This window comes from Globicephala melas, chromosome 1 (genome assembly GCF_963455315.2).
Source record: "Globicephala melas chromosome 1, mGloMel1.2, whole genome shotgun sequence".
In the NCBI taxonomy this organism is placed as follows: Eukaryota; Metazoa; Chordata; class Mammalia; order Artiodactyla; family Delphinidae; genus Globicephala; species Globicephala melas.
In genome coordinates this window covers 92,359,252-92,376,455 of record NC_083314.1, presented here as the reverse complement: position 1 = coordinate 92,376,455, position 17,204 = coordinate 92,359,252, and the positions used below count along the sequence as shown (strand labels likewise).

Here is a 17,204-nt window from a genome sequence, read left to right as displayed (position 1 = left end):
TTTTAACACCACTTCTCAGGCCTCAGAAGCGAGCCTGGTTGCTGGCAGACAACCAACACTGCCTTGCTTAATTTTTAGATTTGGCTGTTAAATTGCTCCCAGTGTGAGTTTGTGTTTGATGGGACTTATGAGGGCGGAAGATTACTGGTAGCAAAGCCTGAGTTCTAGCTCAGTGACTTACCAGCTGTGTGACCTTGGACAAGCCATTTCACCCCGTGGAGAGTGTTTACTCATCTGTGCAATGGAGGAAACGCCCCCTGCTCTGCTTGCCTTCTGTGAGTTTAAAGATCAAATAAGATGGTGTTTGGGAACGTAAAAGCACTGTGCAGATGACAGGCATAATTACGTTCGCGGACAGAACATTGAATCCGTTCTGCCTGATTCACTCAGTTCTCCATTTAATTTACATACTGTGGATTTTACCCCTCTTTCTTGCAGCAAAACCCTTTGGAGAGTATCATTTTTAGACCTGAATTGATATATGTGTAGTTGCCTTATTTATCCTCAGAGTCCTCTGGGATGAAGAAAAGAATGGAATTAAGAGGAAAAGTAGGGGCTTCCCTGGTGGCGCAGTGGTTGAGAGTCCACCTGCTGATGCAGAGGACATGCGTTCGCACCCCGGTCTGGGAAGATCCCACATACCGCGGAGTGGCTGGGCCCGTGAGCCATGGCCGCTGAGCCTGCGCTCCGCAACGGGAGAGGCCGCAACAGTGAGAGGCCCATGTACCGCCAAAAAAAAAAAACAGTTAGGCTCACAATTCCCCCAACTCCTCCTCCTACTCCGCATCTGCTCCCTCTGGATGAAAGTGCCCAGTTTATGCGTTGCTGTCCTGAGCCACACTGGACACAACATCTAGTACCTCTAAGTGCTGGGAAGACAATATATATTTGGTAAATATTTATAATAGAAGACAATAAAAATGGAGCTCTAAAATTGTTCTCTCAGCACCCTAAGTTTCTGAAACTACAAATCAAGAAACAACATGTTTACTGTATTTCCACAAATCTGAAATAACACTGCTTCTAAGACCAAAAGAAAGCCTGTGCTTAGTAGATGGGCCTGGAGTGAATAGCATAAGGTACAGGGAACCCCTAGTGTGTCTACAGTTCCATGGAAGCCGCGAGAAGCCAAGCTAGCACAGGAGAAACAGAACTGTTTTTTATGTACCAAGAAGAAAGGAAAAACTCCATCAGTTAAAACATGACACGATGCTTCCTTAATTGTGTCAGTTATAAGCCACAACTTGATTTCACAGATGTTAAAATGTGAAAGAAATACGCATCTTAGAAGAGATGAAAGGCAGTCTATTTAACCCCTCGGAAAAGTAAAGATTTCTTTTTTTGGTTCTGATACATTCTTAGGTTAGCCAACTTCAAACTGTCTCAGTTTTAGCCCCAGCTCCTTGCATTTATATATTATGCAATCATCCTTTCATATGGGTAGAAGGGGGACATTAATTCTATTTTTCTTATGGATACAGTAATACAAAGTACTTTAGGGCTTGAATATAGTTTTTGGTAAGTGAGGATTGTAAAATGCTTATCAGAACCAAATTCACATTAATTCTTATAGTTTTTTTTTTTTTTTTTTTTTGCCGTACGTGGGCCTCTCACTGCTGTGGCCTCTCCCGTTGCGGAGCACAGGCTCCGGACGCGCAGGCTTAGCGGCCATGGCTCACGGGCCCAGCCGCTCCGCGGCATGTGGGATCCTCCCGGACTGGGGCACGAACCCGTGTCCCCTGCATCGGCAGGCGGACTCTCAACCACTGCGCCACCAGGGAAGCCCAAATTCACATTAATTCTATGGACTGTTGTTTATTATGAGATTTAAAAGAGGAAGAAATGTTGAAGAGTATTTGGCTCGTTTATTGTGCTTTCTTTTTCCCAAGTAGTGCTTTCTGTGATTTTTGTTGTGGCTCTTGCTGTTTTATTTAATGCTTGATTTGGCAGTTTTGTTGTTGTTATTCAGTTTATTCTTAGTTCAGGTAAAGCAACTGAGCTGTGAGTTTCCATTGCACAGAGAAATTAGGCATGAATAGGCTCATGTGATGAGACCCCATCACCTGCCTGGGCTAAATGTGACATTTTCATAAAATTCGAGGTGGGAATTCACAGTTTTTCTGGAGAAAAGGAGAGAGCATGAAGAATGTAAGGAAATCAGGGAAACAGAAATACAGCTTTTGTCACAATCCTTTGTAAATTTTTCATGGACCTGTGCCTGCTCATAAATTCTGCAGTTTGGGACAAGAAAAATTCCACCTGTTTGTAGCCTGTTCTTTGGTTACCTTCTCACATTCCTCTGGCCTATCAGGACATTTATACACAACCACAAAGAGAGTCATTAAAAAAAAAAAGGGGGGGTGTTTCTAGGGACTAGACCATGGCCGGTGGAGAGGAATGATCCAATAACCGTAGCTCCTGTACGTGTTTGATAACAATCATTTGGTTCCATGATGCCTTGTTTCCTGCCGGGGTCCCAGGGCCCATTACTGTGATGATGAGTGTCAGTAGCCATCGTGCTGGACAGGAAGTGGGTAGGAAGCTGTTAATGTTTGACCGCTACTAATGCACATTTTCCCCACTCTTCTCTCATCTGCAGTCTGAGTACCACTACGAGTACACTGCGTGTGACAGCTTGGGTTCCAGGTGGAGGGTCGCCGTGCCGCATACCCCGGGCCTGTGCACCAGCCTCCCTGACCCCGTCAAGGGCACCGAGTGCTGTAAGCAGCCCTGCCTCTCAGCTTTGGCCTCTGCCCCAAGCCTCCTGCCATCCAAGTTAGGCACTTCCTGACAGTGTGGCTGCCTTAAGGAATCAGATCTCGCCCCGCCCCCCTCCCACCGGTCAGTCCTCATCCCCAAACCTCTTGAGATTTGGTGCAGAAGTGTTATTTCGTGGATGCAAACTGGGTATTTCAATTTACTTTTGTTTTATTTTCAGATTTAAATCCCATGAGGGTATAAAGTAAAAATAATTCCGGCTGTGTGCCACTTAGATATTTTCTCTGTTTGCATACATTTTCTTTTTTTGGCTGTGCATTTCTCTCCAACCTACACTCACTAGCCACAGTCACTCATTTAGGAAAGATTGTGATTTGCAGTCGTTCTTGAAAAAGAAGCCAGAGAAGATGACTTTCTGCAGAGACAGACCTTTAAAATGCACTGGGCATTACTTCAGGGAACAAGAATCTTCCCTGACTGTGGAGCTGACCGTGCAGCCGGAAAGGCAGTGACTTCCCTGCAGCTCCCACCCCACCTCTGGGACTCTGCAGCTACAACTTTGCTACCACTGGCAGCTATTCCCCCTGAGCTGTTCTTTTTAGAAATGCAAAGGGGGGCAGTGGATAACAATAAAAATCAGGAACTAGAATCAAGGAATACTTGAAAATTTGGAAAGGAGGTTGAGGGCATTTAAAATCTAAAATAAGCTTAGCCTAGTGCCTGGTTCAGTAGGTGAGCAAATAAGTACTTGTTAAATCCGTGAATGGATATTGCTAAGATCTGAGTAGAACTGAGGTGTGACTAATGGAAACAAATGAGCCATCTTCAGTAAACTTGGCCAGCGTTCTTGAGCACTACGTGCACCTGCTATGTGAACCACAAAGATAAATAAGGCACAGTCTCCGCCTTCAGAAGCGTACAGTCTGGTGGAAGGAGCAGACACCCGTTCATCCATTCATTTTTTTCAGCAAACCTTTATGTAGCGCCTGCTATGTCTGTGCCAGTCGCTGAGCCACTGTCCCTAGAGGAGCTCAGAGCCTAGTGGGAGGCACACATCAATATGATGTGTTGTATGAGGTGAAAAGAATGGGAGTTATGGATACTTAGGGATCAGGAACCGCTGGGAGAACCACTCGAGCAAAAGCTTGGAGGTGGGAGAACATCAGACACATTCAGAGAAGAGCTGGGCTGGGGCGGAGGCAACACAGGGAGGGGATGGATGGGAGTAGGGTGGAGAAAGGTCTGTAGTGGGAGATCAAGCCGGAAAGTTAGGTTGGGGGAAAATTGGGGAAGAATTTGAATGCCAGGCTGAGAGCTTAATTCTATAACCCGAAGTGGGGATGGTGCCTGATTATTTTTTAAATAACAGAAATAATAGTACATATGAGTGTTTTAGAAAGATACTGCTGACCACCGAATGAGCAAAGACAAGAAACAGGGAACTAGTTAGGAGGACATTGCAATGGTTGAACTAACAGGTCACGAGAATCCCAACTAGTACAGTGGCAGTGGGACCAGAAAGGAGAAGACAGAGGCCAGAAACTCAAGGGGGAAGTTCAAGGCTGAAGGGCTAGGTGCCATTCAGAGGGGTCAGCACGAGAGACCATGGTCTTCACTGGAGAGCTCTCAGAATGGCTGAGGCTACCCCTTAGACCCCTTAGGAAACGAAACTGACAGGGACAAACCCAAAGTCCTGCAACAAGGCCCTAAATCTTTTTTTTTTTTAAATTTTAAGCTTTGGGAATTCCCTGACAGTCCAGTGGTTAGGACTCGGCATTTTCACCGCCGTGGCCCAGGTTCAATCCCCCGTCAGGGAATTAAGATCCTTTAAGCCGTGTGGTGTGGCCAATAAATAAATAAATAAACAGATAGATAGCATAAATAGAATAAAATAACAGCTTTATTGAGATATAATTTACATCAGAAGATTCACCCCTGTAAGTTGTAAAGCTCAGTGGCTTTAAAATATTCACACAGTTGCATAACTATCACCACTATCTAACTGCAGAACATCTGCATCACCCCAAAACGAAACATATCCATTAGCAATCTCTCCCCACGCCCCCTCCCCCAAGCCCCTGGTGCCACAAATCTTCATTCTGTCTCCATGGATTTGCCTACTCTGGACAGTCCACGGAAGTGGAATCACACAAGATGCGCCATGGCTCCACATCCTAGTGGGGGAAGCTCCCAGGTCTCCATCCTCTGCTCCTCCCCCTAGGATGCACACAACCCACCCACTTCTCCTGCGTGGCAGCAGCCTCACCACCCACCCTTGTCCCCGCTCTGTGTTCCAGCCTTCTCTTGCAAAGCCGGGGAGTTTCTGGACATGAAGGACCAGTCGTGTAAGCCGTGTGCTGAGGGCCGCTACTCCCTTGGCACAGGCATCCGTTTTGACGAGTGGGACGGGCTGCCCCATGGCTTTGCCAGCCTCTCAACCAACACGGAGATCGAGGACAGCACCACAGATTCCACTGAGAACTGCACTTCGTGAGTCGCCCCTCTCCCCACACTCCACGCCCACCCCCATAGCCCCACGCCCCCCTTACCTCCCTGCTCCCCATATTGGGGAAGGGGCTGCAGGGAGCACTTCACAGCCTCCTCTCCTGCTCCTCGGGGTGAGGGCTAGAGCAGGTCCCCACTGGACTGCTGGACATGAGATCCACATCAGCCCAGCCTTACCGACCTAAGCTTACCAGCGACTGACAGGTATTTGTGACAGGTGAAAAACATGGTGAAATAGAGATAGGTGGATAAGATCAACAAGGGTTAAATGGCCCAGTCCCTTTAAAACAAAATCCAACTGGATTCCACTGTGGAATTTTGGATCAGCCACTAAACTTCCTCAACTTGATTGCAACACCATGTGCAAAGCCTTGGGTATCTTCCTGGCTTTGGTGCTAGCTTCTAAAACTGGTCTGAGTTTATGGGTTTGGGAGGATAAAGTGGGACCAGAGCTTTGGTCAGTGACGGCTGAGATCTTCCAAACCCTTTGAGATCCTGATGACCAGAGAATTCTCCAGCTCAGAAGGAAATCTTTTCAGTAATTGAAAGGCTCAGCCCAGGGTGCTTACAGAACGGGTGAGCGATCCTTATCAAATCTCTGCATATTTAATTCCCGGGATGGGAGTATCCTATCCCTGGAAATAAATGATGTGCCTTCTATAGTTCAGGCACTATTCTGGATGCTTTACGTATATTATTTTCTCTAATCCTCACAAGAACCCTTGTGACAGTGAAATAAGTATTGTTGTTCCCATTACACAGATGAGGAACTGGAGGCTCAGTGAGGTTCAGTGACTTGTCCTTCATTACCTAACTTACACCTGGGGAGACTGGAATTCACACCTGGTCCAAGCTTTCCACTGCCCCATGCTGCCACCTTCAAATAACATTTAGTGCACGCAAGGCAATATCCAGTCCTAGAGAGGAAAAGTTGGGGGATGCACAGATGTAAAAGACAATCGTCCACTGCTCTCTGTAAAATATTGACAAAGAATACAGGAGAAAAGTACATGAAAGTTTCTCTTACACCCAAGCAATCAAAATGATAAAAAAGGATTAATTGTATTACACCTGGATTTCTAAAGTTGGGAACAATGTCTCCCATTCCTATACTTAAATCTCCTAGAAACACCACTGTGTGAGCCAGGCAGGAGGCCTCTAACAGTCCAATTTTAATGTTGTTTCAGAGTTCAATATTGTGAGTCAAAATCATTAGCATGACAATGTTGGCAGCAGAGATAAAGCTGGAGAGGATTCAAGCTGGAAGGAGAGGGAATGTGTGGGTTAAAGACAATCAACCCCCATTTTAGTCCTAACAGAGAACGTGACTGACCCTGGACAAGGCGCAGCCCGGGCTCAGTCGGTCAGTCACCACGCGTGTGCAAACAGGGTTTTCTCCCTGTCTGGGGAATCAGTGAAAGTCCAAAAATCATTCTCTCTCAGCGAGGCCGGATGTGGGTCTGTTCAAAACGACTTGTGTTTCCACAGCACAGACTGCTTCAGGGCCTGGATCTTAAGGCATCCCACGACATTCCCGGGAGGGGGAAAAAGGAGAAATGGAGAGGAAATGGCCACCTAGAGAGGGTTTGTGATTTCCCCACCGTGCCCCAGAAAGGCAATAACAGCTGCTCTCACGTCACCAAGTGTCTGGCTTTCCTGCTCGACTGTGTATTTACCTGAATCCAAGCCCACTGCCCCCAAAATAACCCCCGCCAGTGGCGCCTCCCACCTGCTCTGCCTCTAGCGCCTCCCAGCTGGTCTCCGCTTCCACCCCCAGCTTCCTGCAGGCCACCGTCCCCTCAGCAGCCAGACTGATCTTCTTAAACACAAGCCCAATCACAGTACGTTGCTGCTCAAAACTCTGGAGTCTGTGGATTCCCACTGGAATAAAATCCAATACGTTGTCACAGCCTGCAGGGCCTCTGCCCCTGCCCCTTCTTCCAGCCTCTCTCCAGTGCCTCTCCTCCTGCTTATAGAGCTCCAGCCAGCTGGCCACCGTGCTCCCGCCCTCCTGGCACCTTTAACACACTCTTCTTCAACTCTTCCCCCAGCTGACTCCTGCTTCACCCTCGGGTCTCTGCCTAAAAGTGACTGCCTCAAAGAAGCCATCCCTGACCCCACAGGCCCCTGTTACACACACATACATCATCTTGTATTTCTCCTTATGGCACTTACCATAGTTATTACTATGTTATTAACTGCGTGTTAAGTTTCTGTCTCCTCCACTAGAAATAGAATGCAAGCTCCAAGAGGGAGGGGGTCAGGGCTGTCTTGTGCTTTGCTGTGTCTCCAGTATCTAACACCTGGCACAAAGCAGACACAAAATAAATAATTGAAAACACAACAGGCCAACTGAATGGAGTTTCCATGGCAGGTTCCTGAGCCTTCAGGGGGTCATCCTTGGTTCCTGGGTAAATGTCTCAGGACTAAGGTGATGGAAACAGTCCTCAGATCCAAAACTGGGATAAGCAAAAGGGAATAAGAGTGAAAAGGGAGTCGTGGAAAGGATGCTGTACGTTCACGGAGAAGAACAGAACACCAAATACTGTGAAGGTGAAACAAGAATGAGAAAAAGCATTAAAAAGGGTCTCAAACTTTGGAAGCCTCTAAGTTTTCCTGTACAGTTTCTTCTTTCTAACCTGAATTTATCAACAGTGCTACCCAGTGTGAGCTTGGCAGTGTGTCTGGGTGGCCACCATATGAGAATTCCTCTTTGAAAACTTGCCTCCCTTTTCCCCAGGGCCACGGCAAAACAAAGCAGGTATAAGCAGATCACAGCTAAATGACCGGGGGCAGGTTCCTAATCTCTTCCATGCCTTGGTGTCCTCATTCTAAGAACCAGTGATAAAAATAGTACTCTTCTTAGAGGCCGTGGTAAGGATGAAACGAAATGATACTTGTAAAGATTTGGAGCGATGCCTGGCATTAGAAATCAATCAAGACGTGTTATCATTGAACGTGAAACGATCTTCACCAGGGACAGCTCTGACAAAAGTCAGAATTGTGACGCATTTTGCAAATGAAATCCACTTACGGCATCCTTTGAATTATTCATCCACCTTCAGGAGTTATTTATAGCTGATGCTGTGGAGCACATCAGCTTTAAGTGCTGTCTCTTTTAACAAGGAGAAATCAGTACCGTTAGGTTAGCTGGGTATCTTGGATGAGCTCAGCTTAGGTATTTTGGATATGCTTCCATTTGAGAATAACACTAACTGTTGAAGAGCTGGAAGTACCATGTTATTCTGACAAACACAGGGGGAAAACAGTGGACTAATCTGAGGTCCCCTGAACTGACCATTATTAATCACTGGAGACCTGGGCTGGTCTCAGGCACAGCAGTGAAATAGTGGGATTGTCTTTGATCACCCATTTCCCACATTCAGCTGTTTAATGCCCTGAGTCCCTCTTATGTGCTAGGTCCAGGGCTTAGTGCTAGGGACACAGAAGTGAGCAAGTTAAGTTTGGTCTCTGCCCTCACAGCATCGACGAGCCAGGCAGGAAGACAAGCAATTCAAGAAGAATTCAAGTATGACCCGAAGAGGAAGCCAAACTGCAAATAAACTAAGAAAAGATGCTCAACCTCACTTATAGTTAAGGAACTAAGATTTAAAGCCCACTGAGACACTCTGTCCTACCGTATCATATTGGCAACAATTTTAACATCTGACCGTTCCAGATGTGGGAGGGGGGGCGGGTTGTGGAGCCAGAACAGCTGTCTTTCGCTGCGGGTGGGTGTAGCTGACGGCAGCCACTCTGGAGCACAACGTGGCCATAGCTGGTAAAGTTGGAGGTTCACATACCCTGTGACCCAGCAGTTCTACCCCCAGACTTTCCACTCAAATATGCGTAGAAGGAGACGTGCGAGAATGTTCCTAACAAGAGTGCGCACAATAGCAAAAAACTGGAAACAATCTAGATGTCCGCCAACAAGTAATGCATGAATAAATATGGGCGAACCATAGAAAGCAATCTTATATACTGGTAAAAGTGAAAGAAGAGCTGTTATTCACGTGTGACTATGGATATAGAGGAATTCCACAATCATTATACGTGTTGAGGGAAAAAAAGCAAGTTTCAGAATCCGTGAGCACATAAGATATAAAAACGTGCAAAATGCTGTCATACAGTATATTGTTTAGAAATACATACATAATTAGTGAAGGGCAGAGAACCACATGGGGACGTCAAGCACCAAATTCAGGAAAGTGATTACTTGACAGTGGGGAAAGGTGTGTGTGATGCGGAGGGGGTTGAGATTAGCCAGGGGTACACCAACACTTCTGCTGTGTTGCATTTCATAAGCAGTGTGGCAGGTCTTAAATATTTCATAACATGTTTTAAATGAAATACAGGAGGACTGTGATTATGAGAAAGGGAACAGTGAGAGCTGAGGACACACGTAGCAGAGGCAGGTAAAGGAGTCAAGGAGGACTTCTCAGATTAGGTGACGTTTGCTCTAAGACACGAGTAGGAATTAAATAGATAGAGGGAGGAAGAAGTTTGTTCCAGGAAGAGAGAACAGTGTGTGGGAAGACCCAGAGGTGAGAGAAAGTTTGGCAGAAGAATTGAAAGAAATGCTGTAGGGCTGGAGCATAGAGAGTGGGTGAGGAGTTCGTACCCCATCCTAAGGGCAACAGGGAGTCAGAGTTTCAAGCAGGGAAGTGACAGGGTCAGATTTTTCTTCTGGAGTCTCTCTCCAGCCACACTGTGGAGAAGGGATTGGAGGAAGCAGGACTGGATGCAGGGAGGCGAGTTGGGGCTGATTCAGAGCTGAGGGACATGCGGGGAGGAGAAGGAAGAGCCCTTGGGTAGAGTAGACACAGTAGAGGTATTTGGAAAACAAAATCAACATGCCTTCTCCCTTCCCCCTTCCCATAAAAACCAGTTCCTAGTAGCATCTAAAAGTGGACATTTCAAAACAAAAACCAAAACCAAAAAAATGGGTGGATTAGATTGGATGGACTTCTGAGTTCTGAAGAATAGCTTTATCTACTAACTGTCTTTGAGAGCTTTGAGTTTGTCAAACCTGGGTTTGAATCTCAGCCCTGTCACTTGCTGGCTGTGTTATACTGGGCAAGGCACTCAAAAAGCCTCCGTTGTGTCATCCCTTAAATGGGGACAAAATTGCATTTCCTCTTACTGATAGAAAGGAATCATGAATGTAGCATATGTAGTTCATCATCTGGGAGCTAGTAAGCAACCAATAAATATTATCTACCTCCCCCTATCCACACCTTACCTGCCGTCTATCTTCTGGATAGCTCTGCATAATGTGGAGGTACACCTACCTGTCCTCCTCTTGGCTGTACCGCCAGGCTCCTTGACTTGGAGGTCATTCTTCACTGAGCATTTTCAGGTGTAAGCTTCCACTTGTGAATCACAAGTCTGGAATTCTGCAGAGACCTAGCAGGACATGAGACCTGCATATCGCACAAGCTCTGGTGGGCTGGGCTCCTGACTGTGAACTTGGCTCCTGTTCCCTCACAGGTCCAAGTGGGTTCCTCTGGGTGACTATATCTCCTCCAACACGGATGAGTGCACGGCCACGCTGATGTACGCCGTGAACCTGAAGCAGTCTGGCACTGTTAACTTTGAATACTACTACCCAGACTCCAGCATCATCTTCGAGTTTTTTGTAAGCCCCTGGCTGAGGGGGAAGGTGGGAGGTAAAGGCCCTCCGAGGCTCACATTCATTTACAGGAATCACACGCATAGTCCTGCTCGGGAAGTTTTCACAGTTGTCTTCCCTCTGGAGAGAACTGTGGTCAAAGTGAGCTGAGGCTTCAAAAGGCAAAGAGAAAGGCAGAAGTCAAAGGACCCTGGGGGGAAGAGTAGATAGAGTCTGGGAGATTCGTAGGTGTTCTGCCCTGTTCAGACATGAAAACAGCACGTAACAGCTCTGAGTTAACGCATAATTTCTTTAGTGTCCGCGTACTGACATCTTGTGTGTGTAACTAGCTCCTGCCATACTTCAAATCTCATGACTTCTGAACTCAGTCCTTCTCCCATGAGAAGGGCCCTCTGAAGGGCTGGGGCATCATGGGGTAAGCAATTCGTTTCCTTAGAAAGCTGAGAGACCCTGATCTCAAATTCCTGCTGCCTCAGGTTCAGAATGACCAGTGCCAGCCCAATGCAGATGACTCGAGGTGGATGAAAACCACAGAGAAAGGATGGGAATTGCACAGTGTGAGTATCAGAACAGCCTTCTCCCTGGAGATTCCAGAAAAGGGACCAAGGGCCTTTCCTCCAAAGAGTGCTTCCTCCCCATCTGGGCCTCCACTCTTCTCTCCCTAGAGGGCAGTTGTCTGACAACATGAGGATGCTATAGTTTCTCCCCTCTTGAGTTGACATAATGTGGATGTGAACTGACTTGCTCCTCTGGCTTGACCCCAAGGACCAGCAGCTTTCCGGCTTTAAAGGCCCAGTCTTCTGGGGCTGGGGCATGGATAAATACAACCAGAGAAGAATGAGGGAGTTTCAGCCACCCTGTTGTCAGTACCCTCAGGTCCCTTCATTGGTCTCAACATAGAAATGCTCATGGTATATGTGACTGAAGGAGAAGTGGGAGAGGGCATGAGAGGGTTGTAAGAGGAGCCTTAGAAGGAGAGAGGAGGGCTCCCCTGGTGGCGCAGTGGTTAAGAATCCACCTGCCAATGCAGGGCACCAGGTTCAATCCCTGGTCCGGGAAGATCCCACATGCCATGGAGCAACTGAGCTCGTGCGCCGCAACTACTGAGCCTGCGCTCTAGAGCCCGTGAGCCACAACTACTTAAGCCCGCGCGCCTACAGTCCGTGCTGTGCAACAAGAGAAGCCACCGCAATGAGAAGCCCGCGCACCACAAGGAAGAGTAGCCCCTGCTCACCGCAACTAGAGAAAGCCCGTACACAGCAACGAAGACCCGATGCAGCCAAAAATAAATAATAAATTTATAAAAAGAAAATAAGAAGGAGAGAGGAGCTGGGAGGAAGGGCAACACTGAGGAAGTTGAGGGAGAGGAGCAGAATAGGCACTGCCATGCAGACTGCAAGTGGGGGGATCCCAACAGGAGGCTAATGCAATGGATTAGCAATACCTGTCTCTGTGACTGAACTAACTCCTGTTTGTGGTTTTTAGGTCGAACTAAATCGAGGCAATAACGTCCTCTACTGGAGAACCACAGCTTTCTCAGTGTGGTCCAAAGTTTCTAAGCCTGTGCTGGTGAGAAACATCGCCATAACAGGTACAGAGAACAGAGAATGGGGTTGGGTCTGGGGTCTGATGCTGACTTCAGCAGGGAGGGTGTGGGTTAGTCCTCAGGGCGTTCAGTCTCTAGGCTCAATTCTTGCTTTCCTATGTTGTTCGTCCTCCCTAGGAGTGGCCTACACTTCAGAATGCTTCCCCTGTAAACCAGGCACATACGCAGACCAGAAGGGTTCCTCCTGCTGCAAACTTTGCCCAGCTAACTCTTATTCCAATAAGGGAGAGACTTCTTGCCACCAGTGTGACCCTGACAAATATTCAGGTGATGTTTCTGAGGGCGGGAAGAGTTTGGTGGGGGGGTACCAACATATACACAGGGACAGACAGGAAGTGGAACCATCTTTTTGGCCAAGCTGAAGACAATTCTTCTTAAGCACTTGCTTTCTGGGCCCTGGAAGAGCCCACCTAATCCGCCAATCACTCTTGAAATGAAATCATTCAGTAAGTATTTATCAGGCCTCTACTATCTGCCAGGCCTTTACTCTAGGTGTTTGGAATACTTCAGTGAAAAAAATAGACAAGGGTCCCTGTCTTCATGGAATTTACATTCTAGAATGTAAATGGCATACATAATAACTATAATAACTAAATAATAAATATATAGTAAATTATATAGTGTATTAGATAGCAAAAAGTGCAGGGCACCACGGCAAAAAGCAAAAGCAGCTCAGAATTAGAGGAATTAGGAAAGCTATGGAAAGGGGTTGCAATCGTTTTTTAATGAAACCTTAATTAAGATTGGAATTATAAATAATATATACAGTAGATAAAAGAGGCATAAATTTATACATCTTAATTTATAACAATTATTATCAAAGTTAATTTAGAAGAGCCATGAAGTCATATTGTTTTTTTTTTAATTTTATTTATTTATTTATTTTATTTTTGGCTGTATTGGGTCTTCGTTTCTGTGTGAGGGCTTTCTCTAGTTGCGGCGAGCGGGGGCCACTCTTCATCGCGGTGCGCGGGCCTCTCACTATCGTGGCCTCTCTTGTTGCAGAGCACAAGCTCCAGATGCTCAGGCTCAGTAGTTGTGGCTCACGGGCCTAGTTGCTCCGCGGCATGTGGGACCTTCCCAGACCAGGGCTCGAACCCGTGTCCCCTGCATTGGCAGGCAGAGTCTCAACCACTGTGCCACCAGGGAAGCCCCATGAGGTCGTATTGTTACTCAAAACATTTTGATAGCAAGAAGCTATAATCTTTCATCCACTGAATTCAAAGCATCCATTGAATTCAAAGCAGGCCTTGTCAGGAAATCCAGGGATCCTTGGAACACAGTTGGAAAACCACTGCTCTAAGGGAAAATAAGAGGACAGTGGGAAGCAGCCTATTTCTGCAGTCCCTGGATAACTTCCTAAAACAGCCCAACTTTGAGAAACGGGACCTGGTTATTTGAGAGGATCTCGACAGCAGCAGGGCTCTGGTATAAGATGGGTAGTGTCCCCAGAGGGCCCTGTGCTTAGACAGTCCAATGACTGGCACATCAACCAATCTCCAAGACAGGTTCTGAAACAAACAGGTAGGGAGAGAGAAAGAGTCCCCTCCCTTCCCCTGCAAATGCCCATAACTATTCCATTTTTCCTTTTTTACACAGAACTATATACAAACCCGGCTCAAGGCCCTCTCTTAATCAGACACGCCCATCCCTACACAGACACACCCACCCTTCACACAGGCATCACAGTACATGTTTGCTCAGCCAAGACCCGCCACTGACCTTGTGAGCTGCTTATTTCTACACCATTCCTAAAATAGAAGTTCTCTTTATCTACACAGATCTTGCCAAATGAGTGTAGCTTTCAGCAAGAACATAGATTTTTAGATCTTGGGGGAAGTTTTTACCTATAAGTCTAAATTCCCGTTTTTCCACTTGAATTTCGTATTCCTCTTCCCTGCTCTATCAATAGCGGTCTTTGTTAGTCTTTTTCTCCAGCTCCCTTTCCAGCCCCGCTGTGGTACAGGGTTTAAATGGCAAGGTGGTTCTAGAAGAACTGCCTACAGAGTGTTTTGATCAATGCTATGTAAATTGATTTCTATCCAGAGAGCGGTTAGGAAGGTATTAGTTTGGGAGCCTGAATTCTTGGAGTCTATTCTCCTTTTGCCACTGATTTCTCCATCCACCTCTTTAAATGGAAAGTGAGATTTTACTATGAAGAATATGTTCAGCTTGGGATACAAAGAGTATCACGTTTCTTTGGGACTTGATTGTTCCAGAATACAGGGTCAGTGGGAGACTGGGAAAATGCAGAGAGAGTCTGATGAGAGCCTATGATGGAATGTACATAAAGGGAGTGGCAGGAGGCCCTGTGACCATTTAGTCATTCATTTGTAAATATATTCTGAGTGGCCACTGGGTGCCAGGGCTTGGACTTGATGCTAAGGTTACAGCTGGTGCTGCCCTCCAGGTTATGTCAAAAGTGGAAATGTGGTTATAGAAACACCAAGTGTAATAACTCCACGGTACAGGAGGTGCTAGGATAGGAGTACTGAGTGTAATGTGCGGTGGAAGCAAAAGGGGGAAATGGTCAGTCCTCTCTGGGGAGGGAGGAAAGGCTGCACTAGCTGTGGTCTTGAAAGATAAGCTATCTTGAAAGATGAGTTGGTGATTTGATGGAGGCAGGATTATTCTGGAAGAAGTGTGAGCCAAGGCCAGAAGGCTCAGGGATCCAGGAGTAACTCAGCATTGCTGGAGTTTACTTAGAATTAGCATCCAAGGCTAAGAGGTGGGCAGGGAACAGATTACTGTTAAACCCTTCTGTGCCATTGCTACAGAATTGGGATTTGATCCTATCAGCGTTTGAAGCCATTGAAGAATGTAAACCTGGGAATGACATGATCTGGCTTGTGCCTTTGAAAGACCATTCTGGTTGCCATTTGGAAAATGGATGAGGAAAGGAAGAGCTGGAGGCAGAAGCTACAGTCAGAAGATTTTGCATCAGGTGCCATTGCCCGTATTCAGGACCTAGACTAACGAGGAGTTGATGCGCATGAGGATGTCAGGGACAAAGGCTTGACTGAAAGCATCTTTCTCATTGAGAGATTAAATTTGATCATTAGGATTAATTCCTTTGTGTTATGTTTAATATTAGGGATTCATTTCCTAATAGAACAGCACAGGGTTTAAGGGCATGGACTCCAGAACAAAATCACTGCGGTTCAAATACTTGCTCCACCACTTCCTAGCTGCGCCACCTTGGGCAAATCACTTGTCTGTGCCTCAGTTTTCTCATCTCTAGAATGGGAATGACAATAATTGTATCTACCTCATAGCATCATTGTGTGCACGGATTAAAACAGGTAAAGATTTAGAACAGTGTCTGGCAGGTAGTAAGCACTGATTTTATTTATTCATTTACATTAAGGCCTGTCCCAGCAGTCTTCTTGTGGTGTGAAACCACTCTGGGCATAGGTAACAATAATAAGTCACTTGTACCGTACTTTACAGTTTACAAAACATTTTCTCATTACTCGTAGCATAGCGAAGGGGTGATTTCCCCATTTACAAATGAATTAGGAGAAGCTCACAGAGGTTAAGGGATTTGCCCAGAGTCTGTGGTGGTGTCGGAGCTGGGCATTGGGTTCATTCGGTACTGAAATCTTCAGGGGAAATGTTTTCCTTGGATAAAAAGGATCAGAACGAGAAGGTTGTATTTCCGGAGGCAGGGGGAAGATACGGAAAGGAGGAGGAAGGTACAGAAAGAGCAGGTGGAGCCCCCAAGACAAACTTTATCTACAAACAGTTTTACCCAGGGCCAGTCCTACAGGAATCACTTTTCATTTTCTCAACAAATATCTAGGCCAATCCTTCGAACATGACTAGTCTCCAGTTTCAACACCTTGATGAAACCTGAGCTGGGAAAGTGAGGTCTGGCTCAGCATTTGCGTTAATCATTTATTAAAACCAGTTTAGAAGTTGTCAGTGTGTAAACAGCTGGACCCTTTTTGCTGAAACCCAGAGCTGGGGTGTCAGGTTGAACAAATATTTGACAAGCAGAGAAAGGTCCCTGTGTGGAATGCACTTTCTAACACGTAACTTGCAATTTGCTAGATCTAGTATGCAAGGGCCTGGGAACTGGCTTATTTTCAGCATCTCCCCCCAAACTTCTCCTGGCCAAGTCTGTCAAAACCAGGAGTCCCTGGATCCCTCTATGTTGAAATAGGCCTTTGTTTGTTAACCAAGTAAATGAGCTGAGAAGACCCCAGCTGTTTCTCAGCCAGTAGTTCCCTCTTGCCCAGGCTAATTAAGATGGGGACAGAAGAGGCATGGAAATGTGTGATTGAGGGAACTCCCCAATGCAGGCCAACAAGGCGGTAACTAGGAGATTCTCCGATCTAGCAACTCATTTGGTGCCTTGGGAAGAAGAAGGGACCAGTTGAGAAATAAGCCTTAACTGGAAGAGAAAGGGGACTTCTAATCCTTATTAAAAATCCCATGACAGCTACCAAATAAAAATAAGTCCCACAAACCCAGGTGATAATAGTTACCAGCACTTAGCAAATTCTTACTTACAATGTGTCAGGTATGTGCTGGCTCCAGTAAGAAGATGTTATTCTTCCTGCTCTACAGGTGAGAGCACAAAGGCTCAGAGAGGTTAAGTAACTTGCCGAAAGCGATGCAGCTAAATGATTAAGCAGGATCCAAACCCAGATCGGTCTGACTTAAAAATCTCATTCCGTTCTACCAAACTGCCTGTCAGGTAATAGAGAGAAGAGGTCTCACCATGATCACCTGCTTAGC

The 17,204-nt window shown here is 46.3% G+C and overlaps 1 protein-coding gene across 2 annotated transcripts in view; it reads left to right on the top strand.

The window, feature by feature from the left end:
• Nucleotides 1-17,204, top strand: part of ELAPOR1 (endosome-lysosome associated apoptosis and autophagy regulator 1) — a 73,275-nt gene that overhangs the window by 32,309 nt on the left and 23,762 nt on the right. The window contains exons 2-7 of one of the 2 annotated variants that reach the window (XM_030868902.3): nucleotides 2,600-2,720; nucleotides 5,016-5,208; nucleotides 10,714-10,861; nucleotides 11,332-11,412; nucleotides 12,341-12,446; nucleotides 12,579-12,728. In XM_030868902.3, coding sequence (XP_030724762.1) covers nucleotides 2,600-2,720; nucleotides 5,016-5,208; nucleotides 10,714-10,861; nucleotides 11,332-11,412; nucleotides 12,341-12,446; nucleotides 12,579-12,728 — 799 coding nt within the window. Of the gene's footprint in view, nucleotides 1-2,599; nucleotides 2,721-2,741; nucleotides 2,842-5,015; nucleotides 5,209-10,713; nucleotides 10,862-11,331; nucleotides 11,413-12,340; nucleotides 12,447-12,578; nucleotides 12,729-17,204 lie in introns of those variants that run through there. The other variant, XM_060301665.2, reaches the window with a different exon arrangement.